This window comes from Rhipicephalus sanguineus, chromosome 11 (genome assembly GCF_013339695.2).
Source record: "Rhipicephalus sanguineus isolate Rsan-2018 chromosome 11, BIME_Rsan_1.4, whole genome shotgun sequence".
NCBI classification, from domain to species: Eukaryota; Metazoa; Arthropoda; class Arachnida; order Ixodida; family Ixodidae; genus Rhipicephalus; species Rhipicephalus sanguineus.
Window position 1 is genome coordinate 6278444 of NC_051186.1, and position 22754 is coordinate 6301197.

At 44.8% G+C, this 22754-nt stretch overlaps 1 protein-coding gene across 1 annotated transcript in view; it reads left to right on the forward strand.

Annotated features, from left to right (window-relative positions):
- Positions 1–726: 726 nt before the first annotated feature.
- Positions 727–22754, forward strand: part of LOC125760398 (PI-actitoxin-Afv2a-like) — a 33901-nt gene continuing 11873 nt past the window's right edge. Inside the window, exons 1-3 of the mRNA XM_049420446.1 lie at positions 727–779; positions 5094–5282; positions 9888–9950. Of these exons, the coding sequence (XP_049276403.1) occupies positions 737–779; positions 5094–5282; positions 9888–9950 (295 nt within the window). The 5' untranslated portion in view covers positions 727–736. The remainder of the gene's footprint in view (positions 780–5093; positions 5283–9887; positions 9951–22754) is intronic.

Below are 22754 nucleotides of genomic sequence, written 5' to 3' on the forward strand. Positions count from 1 at the left end.
GTTACACCAAGGAATGGGTTAGAACCCTTGTGAGGACGTTTCGGTGTGCGAGAGTGCTATGGCCTTAATAAGCGCCGACTTTATTGTTTGTCTTACGCAAGAATGCTCTTGTAATCTGGCTGAAAATAACCATAATTTGCTGTGATTCATACGCCGAAATTAGAACCGTGCATAACAAAAACTGGACGCAAACAGTGCAAAGAGAATACATGCAACAGAAACAAGGCAGGAAAATTATTGATCGCGAATGAACCCACGGAGACACCTTAGTATGTTACAGTCCTCACAAAAATCTGCTTGGCATATCAATGCCTTTACTTTACCTTAGCTTGTATATGCAATACCCCCTTTTTGTTTTATTCATTAATACTTCACGTGCTGAAACATTTGCATGTGATTCATTCACCTAATCACATGACACTCAGGTGGGCTTCCACGGATTTTGCTGTGAATGAAATATATGCAGATACGGCAGCAAGCCTTCTGCGTGGACTGGTTGCTTCCCCTTGTTTTCTTAGTACCACTGTCCTTAGGCATTCGAACAGCACAGTAATGATAGTACCGCTGTGTTTGCTAGCTCGTTCCATTGTTTCAGGAACCCATCGCATATCGCCCTTTATTGGCGCAATATCTGCTCCGAGGTTGTGGACTGGGAATTTCCCGATAGGGTTATCATGCACTACAAAAGCATTCGTCAGAAAAGACCGCATGCACTTGTGGGAACGTGAACGGCAACATGAAGCTCTACATTCTTCTAGCGCTCGTCAGTACTGCACTGGGTATGTGTTGCAAAAAATTTCATTGGCGCTTCATGTAATAGATGCAGAGCACTGTGTTTATACGTCTGAGCTAATGTTTTTTCTCTTTGTTTGCGAACCCGAACTTTCGCTGCACTTAATACACGTATGAAAAGAGTCCCTCTCGCCAAATATTAGGAAAGGTTCACGTGTATATGTACATGATTATCATGAAAGCTGGTGTTAAGTTTATTTGTCGATATGCATTCCAGCAGTTTCTGGCCGACTCATTCAGTCTGGCGGATCCGTCGTGCAGGTGAAGTGGCGCGAGCCAATGGGGCCCTCAACTAAGGGCTCCACCCAACGAGGAAGAGCTCTTATTCTTGTATGAATAAAAGCTTCTGTCTTTCTTTCTCTCTGCCTATATATACTACTAAAGCGCGATGGCGATCTAGAATGCATACTACGTTTACCTATTTATCAAGAAGTGTGAGCAAATATTGGTTACCGTTGTCACTACTTTTTCTTAAAAAAGAGCATCAAGTAAAAACATATTGTTATATTTTATGTCGTGTGCGCCTTAATTTGCTACGAGAGCAAGCGCAAACAATGTAAAGTGTTTCCAGATCTGGTTAGCATGCATGCGTAATAAATTTTGCATTGCCCCGAGCAGGTGATGCTTCTGTTAAATGTTAGAATTTAAGAAATATGACATTGTGTAATGCCGTGCCCTTTATAATACCACGAGATACGTTTTAATTTGTTTTAGGAAAGCATCAGCGCGATGTGCTTTGTTTTTACGAAGGAAAGAATTCAACGCTAAAACGTCATAATTTTTTAAATTATAGTAGTGCTCTACGTTTCCGTTTGCAGCCTGAAAACACAAGCATTTAGCTTATTTAAGCATCGCCATTCAACAATTTTAGTGCTTCTAAGCTTAAACAAGCGGTGTCACAGGATTCCACGAGCTAATTTCAATATGTATCGCGTTCAAACAATACGCATTTTATCTGCGAGGCCATAGTCTTTCTTTATTGTAACGAACGTCATAGACTCTTGCTGACATATTATTTTGCGACACATCTACCTTCATCTTACCACTGTTGTTTGCCAATGCACGAAAAGCTGGCCTTAGGCTTCAGCCGAGTGAGCTTAATAGAGAATAGCACAGGACCACGCCGCAGCAAGCTCGCGACGGCTGTGTTGTCTCCAGGATTCTCCTATCCTCCTGGCGCACTTCAACTAGCACAAGGGTTGCCATAAATGAGCGCTTTTGCATTTCTCGTCCATTGAAATGTCATCACCATGGCAGCGTTTCACACTACGACCGACAAGATCTGGCGCATAACGCCATAATAATTAGGTAAATGCCAAGGATCACATTGCAGCTCATTGGATCTTTTCAGCCGCTTCCTATGTGACGGCCAAATGTAATTTTATCTTTATAGTGGTCACCTTACAGAATAATTTACCACGTATGTATATATAACCGAAAATTGAAGCTAACGAGAGGAATAGAATATTACTCATCAGCATCATCATCAGCCCGACACACCCGCAGCAGTGCAAAGGCCTCTTCCATGTTCCGCCAATCAAACGGTGCTGTGCAATCAACCCGGTTGTGGACATGCAATGCAATGTCAATAGAATATTATGCGCTTGCAAACTTCGCATCGCCGATGCCCGTACAAGGCCTATTTTTCGAAGGTTCTTCCAGAAACGTGACAGCGCTAGTTTAAATCTTAAATGTAGTACAATAAGCAGGTCCTAACGTTGCAGCGAGTGCCCCACAAGCTTTCGTGTGTAGCGACACCACAGACACATGCAAACGGGTGCCAGTACTCAGTCCTACGCCTGCGCGACTGACCTCATGTGGGGTGTTTTGGTCTTTAGGATGCAGTGGCAGAGACAAGACACCCTCTGGCCATGGCGTGATGTAGAGGGTACTCATGGTTTTGCGTCCCATCTTTTGCGAGTTCTTTTTTTGCAGGGAGATTAGCAAACGTAGTTCCACATGCCTCCGCATGCTTGAAAGATATTCAATCTGTTTGAAGAATTTTTTTTAAAATCCAAGAAAGGCACAAGTTCAGAAGCAGGTGGAAGTTTGAAGGGATGAAAAATTCGTCAAGACGTGAAATTTGCGTCGCGGGAGACGACGTTTCGACAAGCGGAGTTCTCTTCTTCAAGGCTGCAAATGCTTTCAGTTGCAGCGTTGAAGAAGGCAAGTCCGCTTGTCGAAACGTTGGCTCGGACGACGCCCCGTGCCCACGCATTGTGGGTAAGAATTTGATGACGTAGGTGACAGGCATGTCAAACAGTTCAAATCGGGACCTGTACAAACGCGCTCATCATGCGGTCATACCCTCCTGTGCCAATTTTGGTATACGCCATGTCAAGGAGGCGACCACCACGAGAGCGCCCGGACGCAGGCGGCTATTTAGATAGATAGATAGATAGATAGATAGATAGATAGATAGATAGATAGATAGATAGATAGATAGATAGATAGATAGATAGATAGATAGATAGATAGATAGATAGATAGATAGATAGATAGATAGATAGATAGATAGATAGATAGATAGATAGATAGATAGATAGATAGATAGATAGATAGATAGATAGGTAGGTAGATAGATAGATAGATAGATAGATAGATAGATAGATAGATAGATAGATAGATAGATAGATAGTCGAACTATGCAGAAAGCGTCCTTCTTCGTCACTATGCGATCCTATCACCCTAACGCGAGTACGCAGTGATGCATCCCGACATAATTGTTCGTCCGTCAAAAATACACCATGTCTCTCAATTTCCATGTCATTTGTAGTTTAAAGTAGGCAAAGCTAGTGATAGCTACATCTCTCTTGCTCGTCGCCAAAGGTTCAATGAAACAATCGGCGCGAGATATGAAGCAACTAAAATGGCGAAAGGCGACCGCCTGCTGGAAGTTTGCAACAGCGGCACTATGAAAAGTTCTGCAAACATGATGCCTTCGGCGAAATAGCATTCACATGCACATAACACTGCTTCACCAACGCCATATGGACAGGTGTTTCTGAATGCGAACGTCTTGATTGCTGGAACGAGCAACATGTTATAAGTGTTGATCACGCTGTAATTATGGAGAGGAAAATGTGGTCACTACTGAGCACGCAGTACAAATAATGCAGTGTAGCATTTCGCAAGACTGATGGTTAGGTTTTCAAGTTGATCAAGGGAGAGGGTGGTGGTACGGCCGGCACACATGTAAGGTATACAAATATGTATGGCGCAGTGTATTGTTTCGATCGTGATTTCAAGGTTGGTAAAATGTATAGTAGAACATTATATTATAAGTCTTGACACTGCTGCCCACTCCATGGTATCTCCTGTTCTTGCTTGAAACTGCTGCAGGAAAAGCTAATCATTTTAAAAAGAGATGGTGTGCAAACACGGAAACAAGAAAGAAGTCAGGAGACAAGAGAGAAATCAGGACACCACAAACGCTGTTTGTGGTGTCCTGATTTCTCTCTTGTGTACGTGTTTGCACACCCTGTCTTTTTAGAATTCATACTTATCAACTAGCTTAGCTGTCTGTTATTCTAAAAAAAAGCTATGTCCGGCTAGAACGCCCGCATGTAGTTCAAGTGTGAAAGCTACGTCTAGTGTTCTCGAAGCTACCGTGGTCAAACCGGCTGTACGAAATATTGCGTTGAGAAGCCTCAGTGTCTCTGCTGTGATGGCGACCATCCACTGTATTCGCGATGCTGTGGAGCCTGGAAAGAAAAGGACCACATCGCTTGCAGTGGGGCAACAACATCTGATGCAAAGAAGCACGTTCAAAATATTCAGCATTTCGGAGCCCATGCAGCCCGTCAGTGGGCAGTCCAGCACAGTCCCGGCCACTAGCCCAGCGCATGCTTAGTCAGTCATCGGCTATGGCGCTGGCTGCTGGGGTGTAGCTAGCTGCATCCGTCCACCCATTGTATGTACACCATACAACGGGACTCGTCTGACCAGGCGATGTCTTAACCACGTAATAGCAGCATGCCCGCTCCTTCTAAGAAAAAACGGATACAAAAGCCGTAATTTTGGTGCTCACAGATTGTTGCCGCTTTCTCGAGCGCTTCATAAACGTTATTATTATTATTATTATTATTATTATTATTATTATTATTATTATTAATATTATTATTATTATTTGTACATTTTATCGGCACAATTAACATCAATCCGCTTCAAAACAATGGCACGGCAGACTCCGATGCAATTAGTAAGAGGGGCTCTCACAGGTCTTTTTTTTTGTTTTGTTTTTTGAGCGCCGAAGAATGTCTACTGCATAAACCTTAAAGTTTGCTGATCGTTCTTCGCAGCTGCTTCCGGCATCCCCGAGCGATGTAAGCTGCCCGCGCACCCGGGATTCTGCAGAATGCCGTGGCTGAGATGGTGGTACAACATGGAGACAGGACAGTGCGAAGAGTTCTTCTTCGGCGGTTGCGCCGGGAACGCGAACAATTTCGAAACTAAAGAGCTGTGCGAAAAGACTTGCTCCGAACATAAAGGTGAGTTCATCTTCGCTCATGGCAGCGTGATATCAAGCTTCTATTGGAGCAATTTTGGAAAGGCGTTGATAAGGCTGCACTGAAGCCGACTCCCAGTCACTGGTACCCGTGCACGAGTACAGGAGGTGCCTGGTACCACCGCCACCTTCCGGCATTCATCACTCCTAATGACAGGCAGAAAGGCAGATGTGATGCAAGCGTGTCTTGCATACTTGGACTATGTAATAAGGAAAAACAGGAGAGACAGCCACGTCTTTGCTTCATTTCTAAATAATGTACGTAAACAAACACGCGGCGAAGCTATGGAAACGGAAAGAAACAAAATTACAAGAAATAGTGCATCGGTTTGTATTTGTGATCCAGCGTTTCGTTTGATTTGCAAAACAATCTAGTTTCTAGGTTAACAGTGGAAAAAAATAGAACATGCGAAGTGCCGATGGTGCAAACGGAACCTACGCCTTGCAAAACAAATGCAGTTGTTACCCGGTCTATTTGCATAATTCTATTTTCACAAATGATATGCAACCAAATGTATCTCGTGATGCCCCATAGCGAGTACCCAGTTTACCGCACGAGGAACGTATTGACAATAACTAAATGAATATTGTAAGGCAGGATGCCCGGAAAGGTTTCGTGTCATAATGCAACTCACCCAACAACTCATTTTTAACACGAAAGGGTTTTATGCCAGGGTCCACCATGGTTCCACACACGCATTTCGGTCACGGATATGACGTCGTAAAATATTAAGACTAACATATGGCAAACAGAAAAATAGAAAGAAAAGTTCCGTCACCGGGAGTCGAACTTACGACCCCTCGAAACCTAGCGCGCAGCGAGAAACGACTCCCCCACAGGCGGCCCGTTTTTCGTCATACTAACGGCATGCTATTTATATGCACCTTTTGCCGGTGGCGGTACTGAGAGATCGGGGTACATCAGCGTGTTTTCGTTATCACTAGCGAGATGGCGCTAAGGGCTCGAAGAGCGTAGAGTCACTGGAAAATTTCAGAGTACCGCAAAGGTAGGCTGCACGCGGGCAACATTGGGCGGCGGTGGCCATATCCCTTCCGGACCGTCCGGGGCGTTGGTAACATGTGTTGAGAAGTGACCGATCTTTTCGCCTCGATGCCGTGTTAAGCTCGGCGTAACTGCAATATGTGTGTGTGTGTTTCTTCAAAAGGGTATCAGAAGTGATTTCGAGTCATCGACAGTCATGAATCGACTGCGCGGTAAGCGGTGTAGCTAATGAAACGTGCGGCGAATATTGCCATGTGCTCGCGAACTCTCTTCGTGGCTTCATCGGTGTCTTTTCGTTTCACGGCCGAGTGTGTTCGCAAGATCCGGAGCTGTATAGTTGCATTAGCGTAATGACCGTACGAGATGCCCTTTACTTCGACACTTGGTGAATGTTGACTGTTTGCGCTAGCTTTGCAGTCGGTGTTCAGGTTCACTTCATAGAGCATTCGAGAACATTATCGAACATCGAGAACGTTCAGCAATGCGTCCTTCGACTGATCGCTGATGCATACCTTACTTGCGCACCATGCTTGCTGTTCAGCTGGGTGTTATCTGTATTAGAAGCGGTGTGTGTACAGTAAGTGGAAGTTGTGCGTGAAGTATTTGTCTCGGTTCGGAACGCCAGCAGCCGAACGCACGGGCGAATCGACGTGCGGTAGGTAAGGTGCATCTTATTTTGCGAATACGTTGTCATTTCTTAACAGATACGTAGAAAATAGGCCATCAAAATGATTGACGTCACTACTCAGTTGTTTCATTTCCTATTTTTGTCTCCTTAATATTCCCAACGTTACAGTGCATTTGCAAATATTTTGCTGTGTTCCGACAAAGTTTTTTTTTTTTTGCGTTGCCAGCGCGTAAAGAGCTAGGGTTCGGTTTCTGCACTGCTTTTAATTTCAACTTTTTTTTTCGTAATGCACTCTTGTTAAAACTTCCTCGGCGCAGTGCTTTATGTTATTTTGATCAGAAATAGCACATGCCGAAAATTTTCGACGCGCGTGCTACTGCAACACAGTATGTATGTAGATCTAGGGCTCGCATGAAATCGATTACCTCAATGCGTGGAAAGATGGACCGATTTTTTTTTTTTTTTTTTGCTGTGACAATTTCTCGCCCACTCAACAGTATTGTAAGGGTACGCTCGGCGCAATGCAGCATTAGCAACAATATCTTTTTTGAAAAAAAAATACGCTTAATAACATTGCCTTAAGGGGCTGATATACTCCAGCGTAACGTCGACGCGCGCGCACGCTCGGCACAGTGACGCTACGCTAACAAACGCGCAGCACTCTATAGGCCAACGTGCGATGCGACTGACGCGCCCAGCGTCCGTCAACGCGCCCCGGCTGCAGCCGGCGCGAAATGCGACATGCTGCATTCCACGCCGGCGACATTATCCAGACTAAACTGCGTCTGTGTCTCTACGTGAAGAAGGGACGCCGAGTGCGCTCAACTGCGCATGCGTCAAGGCAACGTAGTGCGTCGCGCAAGTGGGAGTATAGAGTGCTCTGTTTTCGCGTCAACGTAACGTGACGAACCTTGCGTCGCCAGCTCCCGCCGCCGCGGGCTGACGCGAACGCACGTCGGAGTATAACAGAGCCTTTATACCAAGTTTATCAACAGAGTTCCACGCTTCAGTTTTGCGCAGTGGCAAATGATCATGCGACAATTGCCTTCAAAGTATACAGTAAACAGTTATTATTTTAATAAGTCTTCGATTTCGCTCTCGTGCGTGACACGCTTAAAACTCGAAATGCATGCACAATCTGTTCAACAGATCGAGGTATAAATTACAGCCGAGCAAATAGAAAGGTATGTAGTATGTAGTTTCCAATATCGCTGAACATAGCGAACCGAAAAGGTGAAGTATCCTGTTGCATGAGAGCTTTTCCAGCAAAGTTTGTGTAGTTCACTGCAGAAAGGAGTGTTCTTCGTGGGGGGCGAAATCATTCCGCGACCGACTATGCAGCCACGTACAACGACGCTCTTTGACGTTAATGTTTCCCAGACGGAATGCAAAAATATACGAAATTCCCGGAGTAGCTCACCAGCAACGTTCGGTTACTGGCGAGCTACTCTCTGGCATCTGCATGACGCGTTTAAAAAAGCGACGAAATACTTCTAGGGACCGTGGTACTGCTAAATATCCGGCTGCGCTCTGCATTCAACGCGCCTGCACCCAAAGCGCTTGGAAGGGATATGGCGGCGAGAGGTCACGTGATGCGAGTAAGCCAATCGCGTCGGCGGCGGCGAGCGGAAAACAGATGCGATACTCTGAAATTTTTCTAGTGATTCTAGAAGAGCGCGCTTTAAAGGTTGTCGCCCCACGAGTTGGGAAGAACGTGTGCCTCTACAGGGTGTGGTCGCTCGTGCGAGCGCGCGCGCTTATCTTGTACGTCTTGCGCCCTCACCGCAAATTTGCGTTGAAGTTACAGAGAGCACAAAGGTCACTTCACTCGCTGCAGTGGCTGCTTTTGCGAAAAGAGCGCGCTGCTCACGAACAAATAGGTCACAACTGTGACAGTTCGCGCTCATCCTGTGTATACTTGTGCATTCGTTTCGTGCGTCCTCTGTATTTGACCAGCGCGCTTTAACTGTCGAGCTGTGACAGTTAGTTCGCGCTCATCCTGTGTATGTTTGTTCCGAGCGTCCTTTCTGCTTGAGCAGAGCGTTGCAAGTTTCGAGCTACTTGCCGTTCTTCGCGTGACATTACAACTTCTTGCCATAGCATTCATTCCTTCGCCCTCGGGGCGAAACAATGCACAACAAACGCTCAACTACGTCTGTGAAGACACGTTTTACTTTCGTGTTATACCTATTCCTATGAAAGAGGGATCAGCCATGTTTTTTTTTTTCAAAGGCTTCTTGATCGCCAGATTTTAGACAATATCAAATGGGCTAGAAAAATAGCATGCGCAATAATACGAGGCAATGTCAATGTGTTCAGGCTACACAAATGCGTTACACGCAAAAATTAAGATTGCTAGGGAAACAAATCACAGCTCATCAAAGCAAATACAATGTCTACCGTTTTCAAGGATTGCATTTGGGGCCAAAAATAAAGTGGTCAGAAACGAAACGTTCATGGTTTGCTGTGATATCCAATTAGAAAAAAGTCAATGGACGCGTCCGAACTAGCTCTTGATATGCACCGGGAACGAGCGTGGCACTATGTAACAATTTTGTTAAGGAAATAATATGTAACATCTTCTTGCTTTAGAGTTTTTAGTGTACGTCAGTGCGCAGTAGGTGCACAGTGGAATACTTTAGACTCGTCCTACTATCGATGTGCGCGTCTGGGGCTCTGGCATGCTATGTATGAAAGTTATGTATATTAGTAGTGCCTGTGAAATGCAGGTAGTCTCAGCGGTATTGACGTTCCAGCATTCTTATATCTGACGACATCAATTGTCTATCAGTTTGCGCTCCGCAGATGTGGTAAAGGGGAACGTTGAGAAAAAATACAGTATTCAGTCTCAGAACGCGACCAACAGTTCATGCATACGTCGTCCAATATTGCTGAGATATTTGTCGGAGACAGCATGTCGCAAGCTATTGCCCTTTTTTCTTTTCTTTTAACTTCAGCTGTTCTGACACCACTGCAACCTGTTCTGGCCTTCCGTGGAATGACCAAGAAGGTGTTCCCTGGTAAGCCTTTCTCTATGCGGCTTCTATGCCAGCGCTCCTTCTGTTGTGAAGTGTACTTCATGAAAAGTGTACCTACTTCACAAGAACTCAATAATTAATTCCGCAGGCAAAAAGGCTAAGTTTATGCGTATATTCGTGCTTATCGGGCATTCTCCGGCATTATCTGTGCGTCATTCAAAGTGGGGAGCAAGGCAACGGCCAGTACATTTCATTATCAGCATAACACGCACCGCAATGTACCCGGGATAACTGACATCTGGAGCTTTACACGAAGGCATCAGTGAAGGATAAGCTGTTGCATTCAAGCGTGAAGTGTGAATGGTGTGACTTAGAAGGTAAGCTGTTTCGGCTAGTAGGTACTACATGGCGTAATCTATGCGCCATTGAAACAGGGATGTAAGGGAAATGGCCGGTATTGAACATTGTTCATTTGCACACAAAAAAAAATTCCCGGCGGGAGGCATGGAGCATAGGCCAAAAAGCCTGGTGAGGTCTTGAACTCCTGGTAATTAATACGGTGGGGATCAGTGACATTACGTAGTACACATTTTATTTGTATGAGATATTTGCTTGGTTTTACCTACTATCATATGCATGTATTTTTATACACATACGTTCAAAATGATCTATAGATTCAGGATAAGTTCTACATACATTGTGCACTAAAAAGCATATTATTGGAACCAACGAATTCTGTTTTAGTAGCGTGGTTAACAGCAAGGAAAACAAACTAAATATACAAGTACTGTATAAGGCAAATGCCTATGGATCTACTATTACATTAGTCGACAGGAGAAACGATTTATAATGGCATTTAAATGGTTTAGCTTTCAGCGTAAAATCAACATTCGATTCATGAAGGTTTAGCAATTGTACAATCTTATATTCAATAGCCTGCTTGATATACTTCGTGAATGTTTTCTTGGTTTTCCGGACAAAATTCTTTAAGCAATACTTTATTGATACAGTACATGGGAAGTAGTCCTGTAGTTTGTGAATGTGTTGCATCAGCTTCATGTAATATACATGCCGAACAGATAGCATTTCATGTTTAAAAAAAACGCTGCTGAGTGTTCATGTCCTTGGGATGAGCTTTATATTTTTATATTTTACGGAGCACGCGGTTTTGCAAGAATATTATTATATCATAATTGGCCTTAGTTGTTCCCTATACCAGCATTCCGGAATGTATAGAAGTTTGGAGTAAAACAAGCTGTAATAGAGTCATTCAGGTAACCATGAGGGGAGGAGCACCCTTCAGATTGAGCTAAATCTGCCAAGAGAATATATACATGCGGTGTCCTTGACAAGTGGTCGTGAAAACAGACTCCCAGGAGTTGTGTGCCGGCTTCTTCGAGTCGCTCATCGTTAAACGAAACGACTGTATGATCACTGATGCGCTTCTTCATAGGTCTGAACATAATAAATGTGTTTTTTTGTGCGTTTAGTTTTAATTTGTTTCCTTGTTAGGCAACCTGAAAGTTTCGAGAGGTATAGACTTGTTGACGCTTCTACTTGCTGAATGATGGCGAATGTGGAAAATACACTTCTGTTGTCAGCGAACATTTCAGTTTTGGGTGTACACTGAACCTCTGTAGTATCAGTCAGACATCAGAGAAAAAACACGGGGCTTAAAATGGACCCTCCGGAACTCCTATTATGTCCTGGGACTTTTCACTGTCTATGCTAACAGATTCATACCTTGAAGCTCAGTAGCTTTTAAATAAGTCAGACACTACTCGACGAATTCATAGCGGCTTAATTTCAACAGTAAATTATTATGGTCAACAGAATCGAACGCTTTACGCAAGTCAAGGAAGACACCTAACGTGAACATTTACTTTCAATATTTTTTTAATATGCGGATTCTTACGTTAACCAGCACCTCTTCCGTGGATTTATTTTTGCGAAAGTCATATTGATGCGGTGATAAGATATTGTATTTACCAAGATATTTCGGGAGGCGCGCATTTATACATTAAAAAAAATTCTTTGAGAAGACGGGTGACACAAATGTCGGACGATAATTAGTTAATTCACTAGTGTTGCCGCCTTTGTGAATGGCTGTAACATTGGCCGCCTTAAATTTTGTTGGGAAGCTTTCAGTCAGAAAAAGTATAATGTTAAGATTATGCTAATACTGGGCTAAGAGTAGATGCGACAGCCCTAAATGGAGCCACTTTGCGTCATCATAACCACTCGCAACGTTTGTCCTTAGTTATTTTACTATGTATCTGTGCACTTCGGGTCATACTTCGCGTAGTGTGAGAGAGTTCATGAAATTATTTGCCTCATTTTCATATTGCGTTGTGCCTTCATCACTAACAGCCACATTTACAAAGTATTTGTTCATTGCGTTAGCCAGTTCCATGCCCTCTAAAATGACCTCGTTGGCCTTTATTTCTTTAGGTGTATTAGATGTTGCTGTTGCCTCAGTTAAGGAATTAACTTTATTCTATATTTTTGCCGGTTCTTATATTATGCGTGAGAAGATGGCTTCATAATGGCCAAGTTTAGCCTATCTAGTCTCACTATTTAGCTTGCTCCAAATTGCTTCAATGAACGCAGTATTGCAATATGTCCAGTAGCAAGAAATCTGTGACAAAGCGTGTTTTTCTCTTGATTCGTTTCAAGAGGTCGCTTATCCAGATATTCCTGTTCTTACCCTTTCGCGTTACGATCTGTTGTATCGGGAAATCAATATTGTAGCACTCAATGAAGATAACTAGGAAAGTACCATAAGCGCTCTCAGGATTGCTTTACTCATACGCATATGACCCGTCAGCACATGCTCTTTGCGATGCCTGTCTTGGCGAGGAGACGCTACACCACATCCTGTGCGACTGTCCGGTATATAACGTTCAAAGACAGTCACTCGCGTCCGTTCTAGCACACCTTGACAGTAGAAAAATGTCTGTTGAAACTATTCTTGCGTGTCGTCAACAGAAGACATCGCAGCTGAAGGCAACGGAGGCATTGCTGAGGCTTTTAAGGGAGACGAACTTGGACAAGCGGCTGTGAAAGTAATGTTGCGTACAACGCAGGAGTGACCGAATGTCACTGAGTCTGTGTGTGCTGTGTCGTGTGCTATCTCTCTCTTTCCTCTCCATCTTTAAACCTACCCCACCCTGTTCCCATCTGTAGGGTAGCAGACCGGTTTTCCTAAACTGGTTAACCTCCCTGCATTTCCTTCTCTAACATTTCTTCTCTTCTTCATATAATTCGGCAAGCTTAAAGGGGCCCTGCAACACTTTTCGAGCATGCTCAAAAAGCGCTGCCGATCGGTAGTCGAGGCTCCCGAGAACACGCGAGCCAAATATTATAGCGATGCGCACGGCCTGGAATTTACAATAAATTCTCAAAGTCAGCTGAAAATCGCTCCCTCTTCTCTCGACAAATGATGTATTAGTCCGCAAAATATGACGCGATTGTCGGCAGTTCCACCATTGGCTGATGTTATGATCACGATAACACCCTCATTATTACTTTCGTTGTTAATTTTGAGTTCAATAAGTAGATAATATGTATGTTTATATTATGTTATCGCGTTAAAAACACCGAACAAACATTAATATTAGCACTTCCGGTCTCACCGACAGCTCGTCTGCTCGTAGTTGCGTGGTTCCGTTTTCTTCGCCATGCGCAGTGCCGAAAACGTGAATATTTCTGTGCTTTTGACCATCGCCGGTTGCCGTTGAGAGTGGCAGCCGTTCGAGTGTTGCCTCGTCAGCTGAGAACTGCATCGTCGGCACGTTCTCACGGCCGACCGAGGCACGGGCGCAGCGTGTCTCCGATAACAATGCTGGCGTCCGGTAATGGCGGCGCTTCGGGGTCGTCTGCCAGTGCCGTCTTACGAGGCGGTCTATCGGAGTGTGGGCCGAAACCGATCTCAGCTGTCATTCGTTCCAAACGAGCGCGCAGGTTTGCTTCCATGGTTGGCAGAGCGATGAAAACACTACGGCGTTCGAGGTGCACACCCAACATTACCAAACCGACGCGCAGTTTTCAAGCACGCGCGATACACAGTGCGATCGACTCCGCTCGACGAGAACGACGCAAGCCGACCGGAAGTGGCGGCACAGACCACGTGGTTGCGCCCAGACGTCAGAGAGAAAAAAATGAAGACAAAAACTCTGCCGGCGCTCTTGGGCGGAGCCTCGCTCCTCTGCGCTCCCTCCGTCGACTCGCTGCCTAGATTTCCGCGCGCTCGCGGCGTTGAGTTGAGGGAGAAAGCTGCGGAACGTGATCTCTATAATTTGGTAACACCACTTAGACTTGACGGATTCGAAAAATTTTTGCGGCATATGACTCGTGGAGAGTCATACGTCAATAATGAGACTATTCCAATATAACTAAGAAAGGTGTTGCAGGGCCCCTTTAAGCAGTGATTTTTCATTCATACGTCCACCGCGCCAGATTTGGGTCTTCATCATTTCGCGGCAGGTTTAGTGTAGAAATCTAAATTTGTAGAGGGTCACTTAGGATTAAACACAATACGCCCGCAGTGCCTTCGCATCTATTAAATGCGGAGCATTTCTTAGCGAACCTTTGGCACTTTCAGTGTTTCTATCTATCTATCTATCTATCTATCTATCTATCTATCTATCTATCTATCTATCTATCTATCTATCTATCTATCTATCTATCTATCTATCTATCTATCTATCTATCTATCTATCTATCTATCTATCTATCTATCTATCTATCTATCTATCTATCTATCCGCATGTGTCTGTGTGCTCTCATGATCGGCTCCTTTACTTGGTGTAGACCAAATTGGCGTGGGAGGGTAAGATGATTTGACGAATATGACTGTCAGGTCAAGATATGAATCAGGTGAAAATTCTGCCGCGTACGCCGTCACACCCTTTGCTCCAGACACGTGTAGCACATAACCGTTTACCATGAGCCACGGTGTACGGGTATGCGCCACAGGTGAATGACCATGGAATGGCGACAACAGACATTGGTAAATAAATGCGAGGGTGTTATAAAAAACCGACATCGGCAGCGTTGACCCGGTGAATGGAAATATTAGGATCACAGCAGGAATCAAACCCAAGCATTCTGCGTGGCAGCCAGGTATCTTACCACAGAAGCACGCCAGGTCAATGAACTGGTTTGGAAAAAAACGCCAGGCCTGCGCGGAAAGCGCAGCACAGTCACAGCAAAAGCTGGAAGAGCGGCATTTCTAGAGCCCGTTGTATACTCTCTTGGGGCAACTAATACAAGTACACTAGCAAGGTACCCACTACGCTATAAATCACAATATTTGTGAAGTTGGGAAGCACCTACAACGCCATTGTTCATCATTGTGCGCAGAAGCGAGGTTCCAGCTACACATATGTAAGGCATTATGTCCACTTTGTTTACCTGACTACTGATGACGATGAAGAATTGTGGCTCAGCCCTTGTAATGTTTTGGAAGCTTTAAAGGGCTCACCAGTTACGTAATTCGCATTATGTGACGCCCGGTCGCCATTTCACTCTCTAACCATGCAATATAACATACGTTGACGTGAGAAAGAGAGACAGAGAGAGGAGAGAAGAACTTTATTGAGACCCTGAGGAAATGGATGATGGGCTTATGGGTTTCCTTGGCAACCGATGCAAGTGCACTTGCGAGGAACCCACTACGCTATAACTCATCATAATTTCTGTGAAGTAGGAAAACAGCCACTATGCCATTTTTCGTCATTCAACGGAGAGCCGTGGTACCCGCTAAAAACATGTAAGGCATTATGCGCACTTTGTGGGTGTTGTGCCTGATGACGATGAAGAATTATGGAAGAGCCCTTTGTAATAGGTTTGAAGCATCCAACAGCCCACTCGTTGCGCAATTCGCATTGTGTGACGCCTGGTTACAGAATTCGCGTTGTGTGGTGCATGGTTGTTATTTCACTCTTCTACCACACTAAATTAGATATGTTAATGTGGTTCCTTCTGGACATGAAGCCTGTATAGCGTCTTCTTGCAAGGCAGTTCCAAGCACCGGCATGGCTCTGAGGTGCAACACTGGGCTCCCACACAGAGGGCCCAGGTTCGAACCCAGTTCCATACTGTAAATTTTTTCGTTTTTTTTTATTTCGAGCGATAGTGGTTACGGACACCGGCGGCGGCGGCGGCGGTGGACAACTACGGCGCCAAAAACGGCCGTTGAAATGATCTCATAACAGCTTTCACTGTAAAACAGCCCATGCAGCCGTAATGGCGGTGCAACGTCAATTGTGCTTGTGGTGCTGGCTATCTAATTTTAGATGAAAACAATAAACGCCAGTAGGGTACGGATTTGGGCTGGTTGGTGCATGACTTCACGTAGAAAACAGCGCTACGAGACGGGACAAAGAAAGGGCACAAACATGGCGCTGACTATCAACCAAATGTGCTTTTATTCCACCAGTCCGCATATTTATACATCACCATGACTAACGAAAGCATAACAAAAAACCAGAAAAAGCCGGTCAGCCTGCGCAAAGGCAAGAAAATTTTAACTCGACAGAAATGCTATCTCCTTCGGAAGCAGTGAAATCGAGGGGAGGCTAACACATGCCTCGCCGCCTTTACAAATGTGATACGCTTCAGAAACGAGACGCGCACGTTCGTCATAGTACTTTGATAGGAAATTCGTATCTTTAAAAGATGGCTGGCAGCCGCATTCATTGCAATGAATGGATAGTTGACTGTCTTTTGCTTGTTTAGAGACCTTGTTCACGTGCTCGCGCAAGCGGTCATTAGCACACCGGCCAGTTTGACCAACATAGTAACGCCCGCAGGAAAGAGGAATCTTGTACACAACAGAATCGCAACATTCAACAAACTTTTGCCGGTGCTTCTTACTACATCTTTCCGTCTAAACAGAGAAACCAAGACGGAAAACAGAGAAACCAAGACGGAAAGATGTAGTAAGAAGCACCGGCAAAAGTTTGTTGAATGTTGCGATTCTGTTGTGTACAAGATTCCTCTTTCCTGCGGGCGTTACTATGTTGGTCAAACTGGCCGGTGTGCTAATGACCGCTTGCGCGAGCACGTGAACAAGGTCTCTAAACAAGCAAAAGACAGTCAACTATCCATTCATTGCAATGAATGCGGCTGCCAGCCATCTTTTAAAGATACGAATTTCCTATCAAAGTACTATGACGAACGTGCGCGTCTCGTTTCTGAAGCGTATCACATTTGTAAAGGCGGCGAGGCATGTGTTAGCCTCCCCTCGATTTCACTGCTTCCGAAGGAGATAGCATTTCTGTCGAGTTAAAATTTTCTTGCCTTTGCGCAGGCTGACCGGTTTTTTCTGGTTTTTTGTTATGCTTTCGTTAGTCATGGTGATGTATAAATATGCGGACTGGTGGAATAAAAGCACATTTGGTTGATAGTCAGCGCCGTGTTTGTGCCCTTTCTTTGTCCCGTCTCGTAGCGCTGTTTTCTACGTGAAATAAACGCCACATATGTACTCATACGATAGAGGCGTCATGTCAGGTTAACGTCTGTGGCTGCAGTGTTGGCTCCGCTTTTATAGCAGTCTAATAAAGCTTACATTCGTATTCTTATGATTCAGCAAGCTATATTGAAGCGTTGCTCTTCCCCAGAGGAATACATTAACGAAAGTTACGGATGAAATTCACATACTTGCACCGTAAAGTACACTTAGTTTCGATAATATTGACGCATGTGCACTAACGTGAGTGCTGACGTTACGTCACATCGTAAATTACCCTTTAAACGCCAGTGTTGTCGACGTGCCTGGTAAGCCCACGATGTTCACACAGCTACTACACTTACAGAAACACGTTGAGCCGTCTCGTAACGCTTCGCTCCAAGCCATAAATACAACATAAAAGTACTTGCTGACTGCTTCGCATGAAACCGATTTTCACAATTCGTGGGATATGCCAAATTTTTTTAGGCTTATTATACAAGCGGCAAGTGACGTGGTGCTATTGTGAGTAACACGCGTAGGATCTATAAGGGCATTTTGGCACCGATATTAAATCAAGTACATACAAGTCTTCACTCATCATATTGATATTCACATCACCCATGATAGAGTATGTTTTTTTATCTCATTGGAACGATGCAAGAGGTGTTCCAAATGAGTGAGAAAATGCCGCTTATAACCAGTTGCAGGTCTATGCACCTCAGCAAGTAAAAAAGAATTTGTTTCTATCGACATGCATTCTGTATCGCCGTTACTCCCAGATAGTTCATCAAACATTTGAAAACAATATTGCTGGCGGAGATACATAGACAGCCGTCGACCTCTGCCTACGCGATCCATGCGTGCTACATCTCCTTTAGTGAATTCGGGAGACATATCACTTTTACACAGCTATGTATCTGTAAACAATATTGCATCAATGACCGCGTGAAGAGAACAGAACTCATTAGTACATTAAATGCTTCGTGCTTGTGCCAAACACTTCTTATATTTAGATGTAGTGTAGTAAAGGAGGCGCCACTAATTATTGGTATTGTTGCTTCTATAGTCGACACTGTGAAGTCGGAAAAATCTTAGGCTGAAAAAAATTTCCTTCCTCTTTCGACTCCTTCCTCTTTCTTTACCTAATGAGATCTAAATCAGCGGCGCTTGTTATCCGCATTACATCAGACGTTTTATCGTTGCGTGCCTACCATACAAATTTCAATTTTGCAGAATTATTTTTTCTTGCTTGGCCTGCGCTAAGAACCTGTTTGTTCTGACGCGTCAGGTGCTTGTTAACGTACATGACACTTCCCGTGCCGTCGTAATCGCGGTTACTCGAAAGGATCTTCTGTTTCTTTGATTTTGCGAGCACCGCATTACGTTTTGTGCGTGAGCTGAGCCGGACAACAATGCTCCGTTCCTACTATTTTGCCGTCCACACCTTGTGGCAGAAGCGGAGGTCATTAGATGAGCTCGCCCACGAGATCACCTATCTTGTTCACAACGACAGATAAGTCAACTTGCTCGTGTCCACCCTTTATTTCAAGGCTGTTACTTATTTCATACTGTTCAAGTTCTTCAACCTTCTTTTCAAGCTGATGGTTCGCCGCTTTCAGTTTTTAGTTATGAGAAACCAGCGATTTTATTTCCGCTCTCAATGTCTTGATATCAGTTCTTACTTCCTTTACTTCATCGCATGTATCACATTGAACTTTCAGGCTTTCTTTTAGTGACCTCATTTCGGCACGTACTTCCCGTTACAAATCACAGCTTAAATCTGCGACTTCTTCTTGTCATCGTTACTCATCATAGGAACTTTCGCGAACAAATTTGAAAGCAAAATCGTTTGTCCGGCAGCAGTGCAAGAAAGCAAGGAAAGTAGCACAATGATACCTCTTGCTTAGCTGCAAATAATTGCAGATATGTTTTAGCCGTCAGGTTGCTTTGTGCACTGCCGCCGGAGTGTGCAGCCTACAAGGATTACAGCGCTTATGAAGTCAGCCGAGAATCAGCTGACAGCATTCTGCGCCGAATCCGTGATATCTCGTTCCAGCAATCAAGCGAGCTGCGTCAAGATGCCGGTTCTCGATGCGTTGCAGACCATGCGTCGATAATGGGTAGGTTTGTTGTAGCATCCTGCCAAAGCGTACATGTAGAAATTTCCTGCAAAGATAATTATATCTGGAGTTTAACGTCCCAAAACCACGACATGATTATATCGGGACGCCGTAGTCGAGGGCTCCGGAAATTTCGACCACCTGGAGTTCTTTAACGTGCACCTAAGGCCAGGTACACGGGCCTCAAACATTTTCGCCCCCATTGAAAATACAGCCGCCGCGGCCGGGATTCGATCCCGCGACCTTCGGGTCAGCAGTCGAGCGCCATAAGCACTGGACCACCGCGGCAGGGCTTTCCTGCAAAGAAATTCAGATATGTTTTAGCCGTCTGAAAGCTATGTGCACTGCTGCCGGACTATCATATACATTTCATTATCAACATAACACGTACCGCAGTGTATCCGAGATAAGCGACATCTGGAGCTCCACATGAAGGCATCGGTCAAGGACAAGTTGTTGCATCCAAGCGTGAAGTTTGATTAATGTGACTTAGAGGGAAAGCGGTTTCGGCTGTTTGGTAGTACATGGCGTAATCATTAAGTCATTCAAAAAGGGGAATACGCAGAACGGCGAGTACGTTTCATTATCAGCATAACACGCCCCGCAGTTTGTCTTGTCCGAGATAAGTGACGATAGGAACGCTACACGACGACATCGGTGAAGGACAAACTGCCGCATTCAGGCATGATGTATGAGAAATGTGATTTAAAACAGAGCTTTCTGGGGAAGCGGTTTCGCCTCCTTGCTACTGCATGGCGTAATCTCTGCGTCCTTGAGATAAGAGCGTACGACGAAGGGCGAGCGCATTTCATTATCAGCATAACACGCCCCGCAGTTTATCCGAGATAAGTGACGATAGGACTTCTACACGACCACATCGGTGAAGGACAAACTGCTGCATTCAAGCATGAAGTATGAGAAATGTGACAGAGCTTTCTGGGTAAACGGTTTCACCTACTTGGTACTACATGACGTAATCTCTGCGTCCTTGAAATAAGAGCGTACGGCGAACGGTGAGTGTATTTTGTTATCAGCAAAATCCGCAACGCACTTTATCCGAGCTAACCGACAACATGACCTCTACACGGTGACATGGGTGAAGGACAAAGTGCTGCATTCAAGCATGAAGTATGAGTAATGTGACTTAAAAGGGAGCTTTCTGGAGAAGCGGTTTCTCCTGCTTGGTACTACATGTCGTAATCTCTGCGTCCTTTAGATAACAGCGTACGGCGAACGGCCAGTACATTTCGTTATCGGCATAACACGCACCACAGTGTATCCGAGATAAGTGACAAGTGACATCTGGAGCTCCGCAAAGCGGCATCGGTGAAAGACAAGCTCTTGCAATCAAGTGTGAAGTGTAATTATTGTGATTTAGAAGGGAAGTAGTTCCGGTTACTTGGTACTGCGTGGCGTAACCCATGCGTCATTGAAATCGGCGCGGAAAAGCGAAAAAAGATGCCTGATCCCTCCGTCATGGGAATCGGTATAACACGAAAGTGAAACGTGTTGTCACAGAAGTATTTGATTGTTAATAGTGCATTGGTATATGAGAGTGTGTACAATGTCTATTATTGTTTGGAAGACATAGCACCGCTTAATGTAGACGCACTCACATTGACGACTAGTGGCGCATCTCCGTACCGACGACTAACGCCCATGATCATGATTTAACCCTTGCGGTAGCTGAAGTTGTCAAGATATACCTGGACTCGCACCTGCTGTACACGGCAGTGGGGCTTGCCCAATTCGCGTGGCGCATACCCACTCTAGGATTTTCGCTCGATGGAGCACAAGTTACCGATAGCTTAAACGGCTTCACTGTAATGAGAATGAAGACAGCACCTGCCGGTTCATGATGATGATATTTTGTACGACGGAGCACAAGTTACCGACAGCGAAAACAGCTTCTCTTGTAAAAGAAATTAAGGGTGCTTCGCACTATTGCTGCCAAGCCTCAAGGAAGTGCGGATCTGGGCAGCGTCGTTTGTTTCTCTTCGGTTTTCTCTTTCTTTCCTATTTACCATTTCTTTTCCTCTTTTCCAGATTTTTCTGTCTTTTTGCTCTCGTTTTTTTCTATTTATTTTCATTTTGCTTCCCCATTTGTTCCCTTTCTTTCTCTATCTTTCTATTTCTCGCTTGCTTGATCTTTTGTCCCATTTTTATACGTGGTTTTGCCTGCGTTACGCTATGCGATGGTAGCATAAGAAAGCCCGGGCCGCTAAAGTGCGGCGCACATGACATCATCATCGAAGCGCTCGAAGATAAAGAGGAAGAAGACTACTCCTTGGCGCTGCTAATATGCTACAGATGGCTATGCTATTCGTGGTTTCGCCAGCGTTACGCCAAGCTACATAGAGGTCGACATCACACGACAGCCCGGGCCCCTAAAGTGCTCGGCACTTAAAAAACTTTTGCTACCGTTTGAGATGAGGTGAAGTTCTTATGTAAATGCTGGTTGTTCGTAGAGCTTAACGTCCGAAAGGAACTCTGGCAATCATAGACGCGGTAGTGGAGGGCTCCGGATAATTTCGACCTTCTAAGGTTCCATAACGCGCTCTGAAGCCAACCGAACCTGAAGCCACCCTTCGCGTTGGTGAGGTATAGGCCGTCGAGGCTGGTAGGCCTGCATATGCTACGTAGACCAACATCAGTGGATGGTGTTTGTCGTATTTGCAGACTACCTGGGCGTATGTGGCCTACGTAGCCTAGTCTACAAAGCGGCTGTCAATCAATCTGGCATCATCCTCGGTCAGCATGAGGCCATTGCCCAGCCTCGTAAGAAATGAAGAGGACACAGCGTCGTTCTGGCTAACTAAGTGCATTTTACCGTGCGCGGATGTGGATATCATATCTAACTTTCGTTAATGTATTCCTCCGGGGTCGAGCAATGCTTCAATATAGCTTGGTGAATCATAGCAATAAAAACGCAATGTTTATTAGACTGCTATAAAAGCGGAGCCAACACTGGAACCACAGACGTTAATCTGATATGACGCCTGTATCGTAGGAGTAGATATCTTAGGAGTATCATGTAGTGTTCATTGCTTTCTTGTAAAATTAGATAGCCAGCACCACAACCACAATTGACGTTGCACCGATATTACGCCAGCGTAGGCTGTTATTCCAAACCAATTTATAGACCTGGCGTGGCTCAGTGGCAGAATACCTGATCGCTACGCAGAATGCTTGGGTTCAGTTCCTTCTGGGATCCTAATTTTCATTCTTTCCAGTCGTTGAGTCAACGCTGCCGATGTTGGTTTTCCTTAA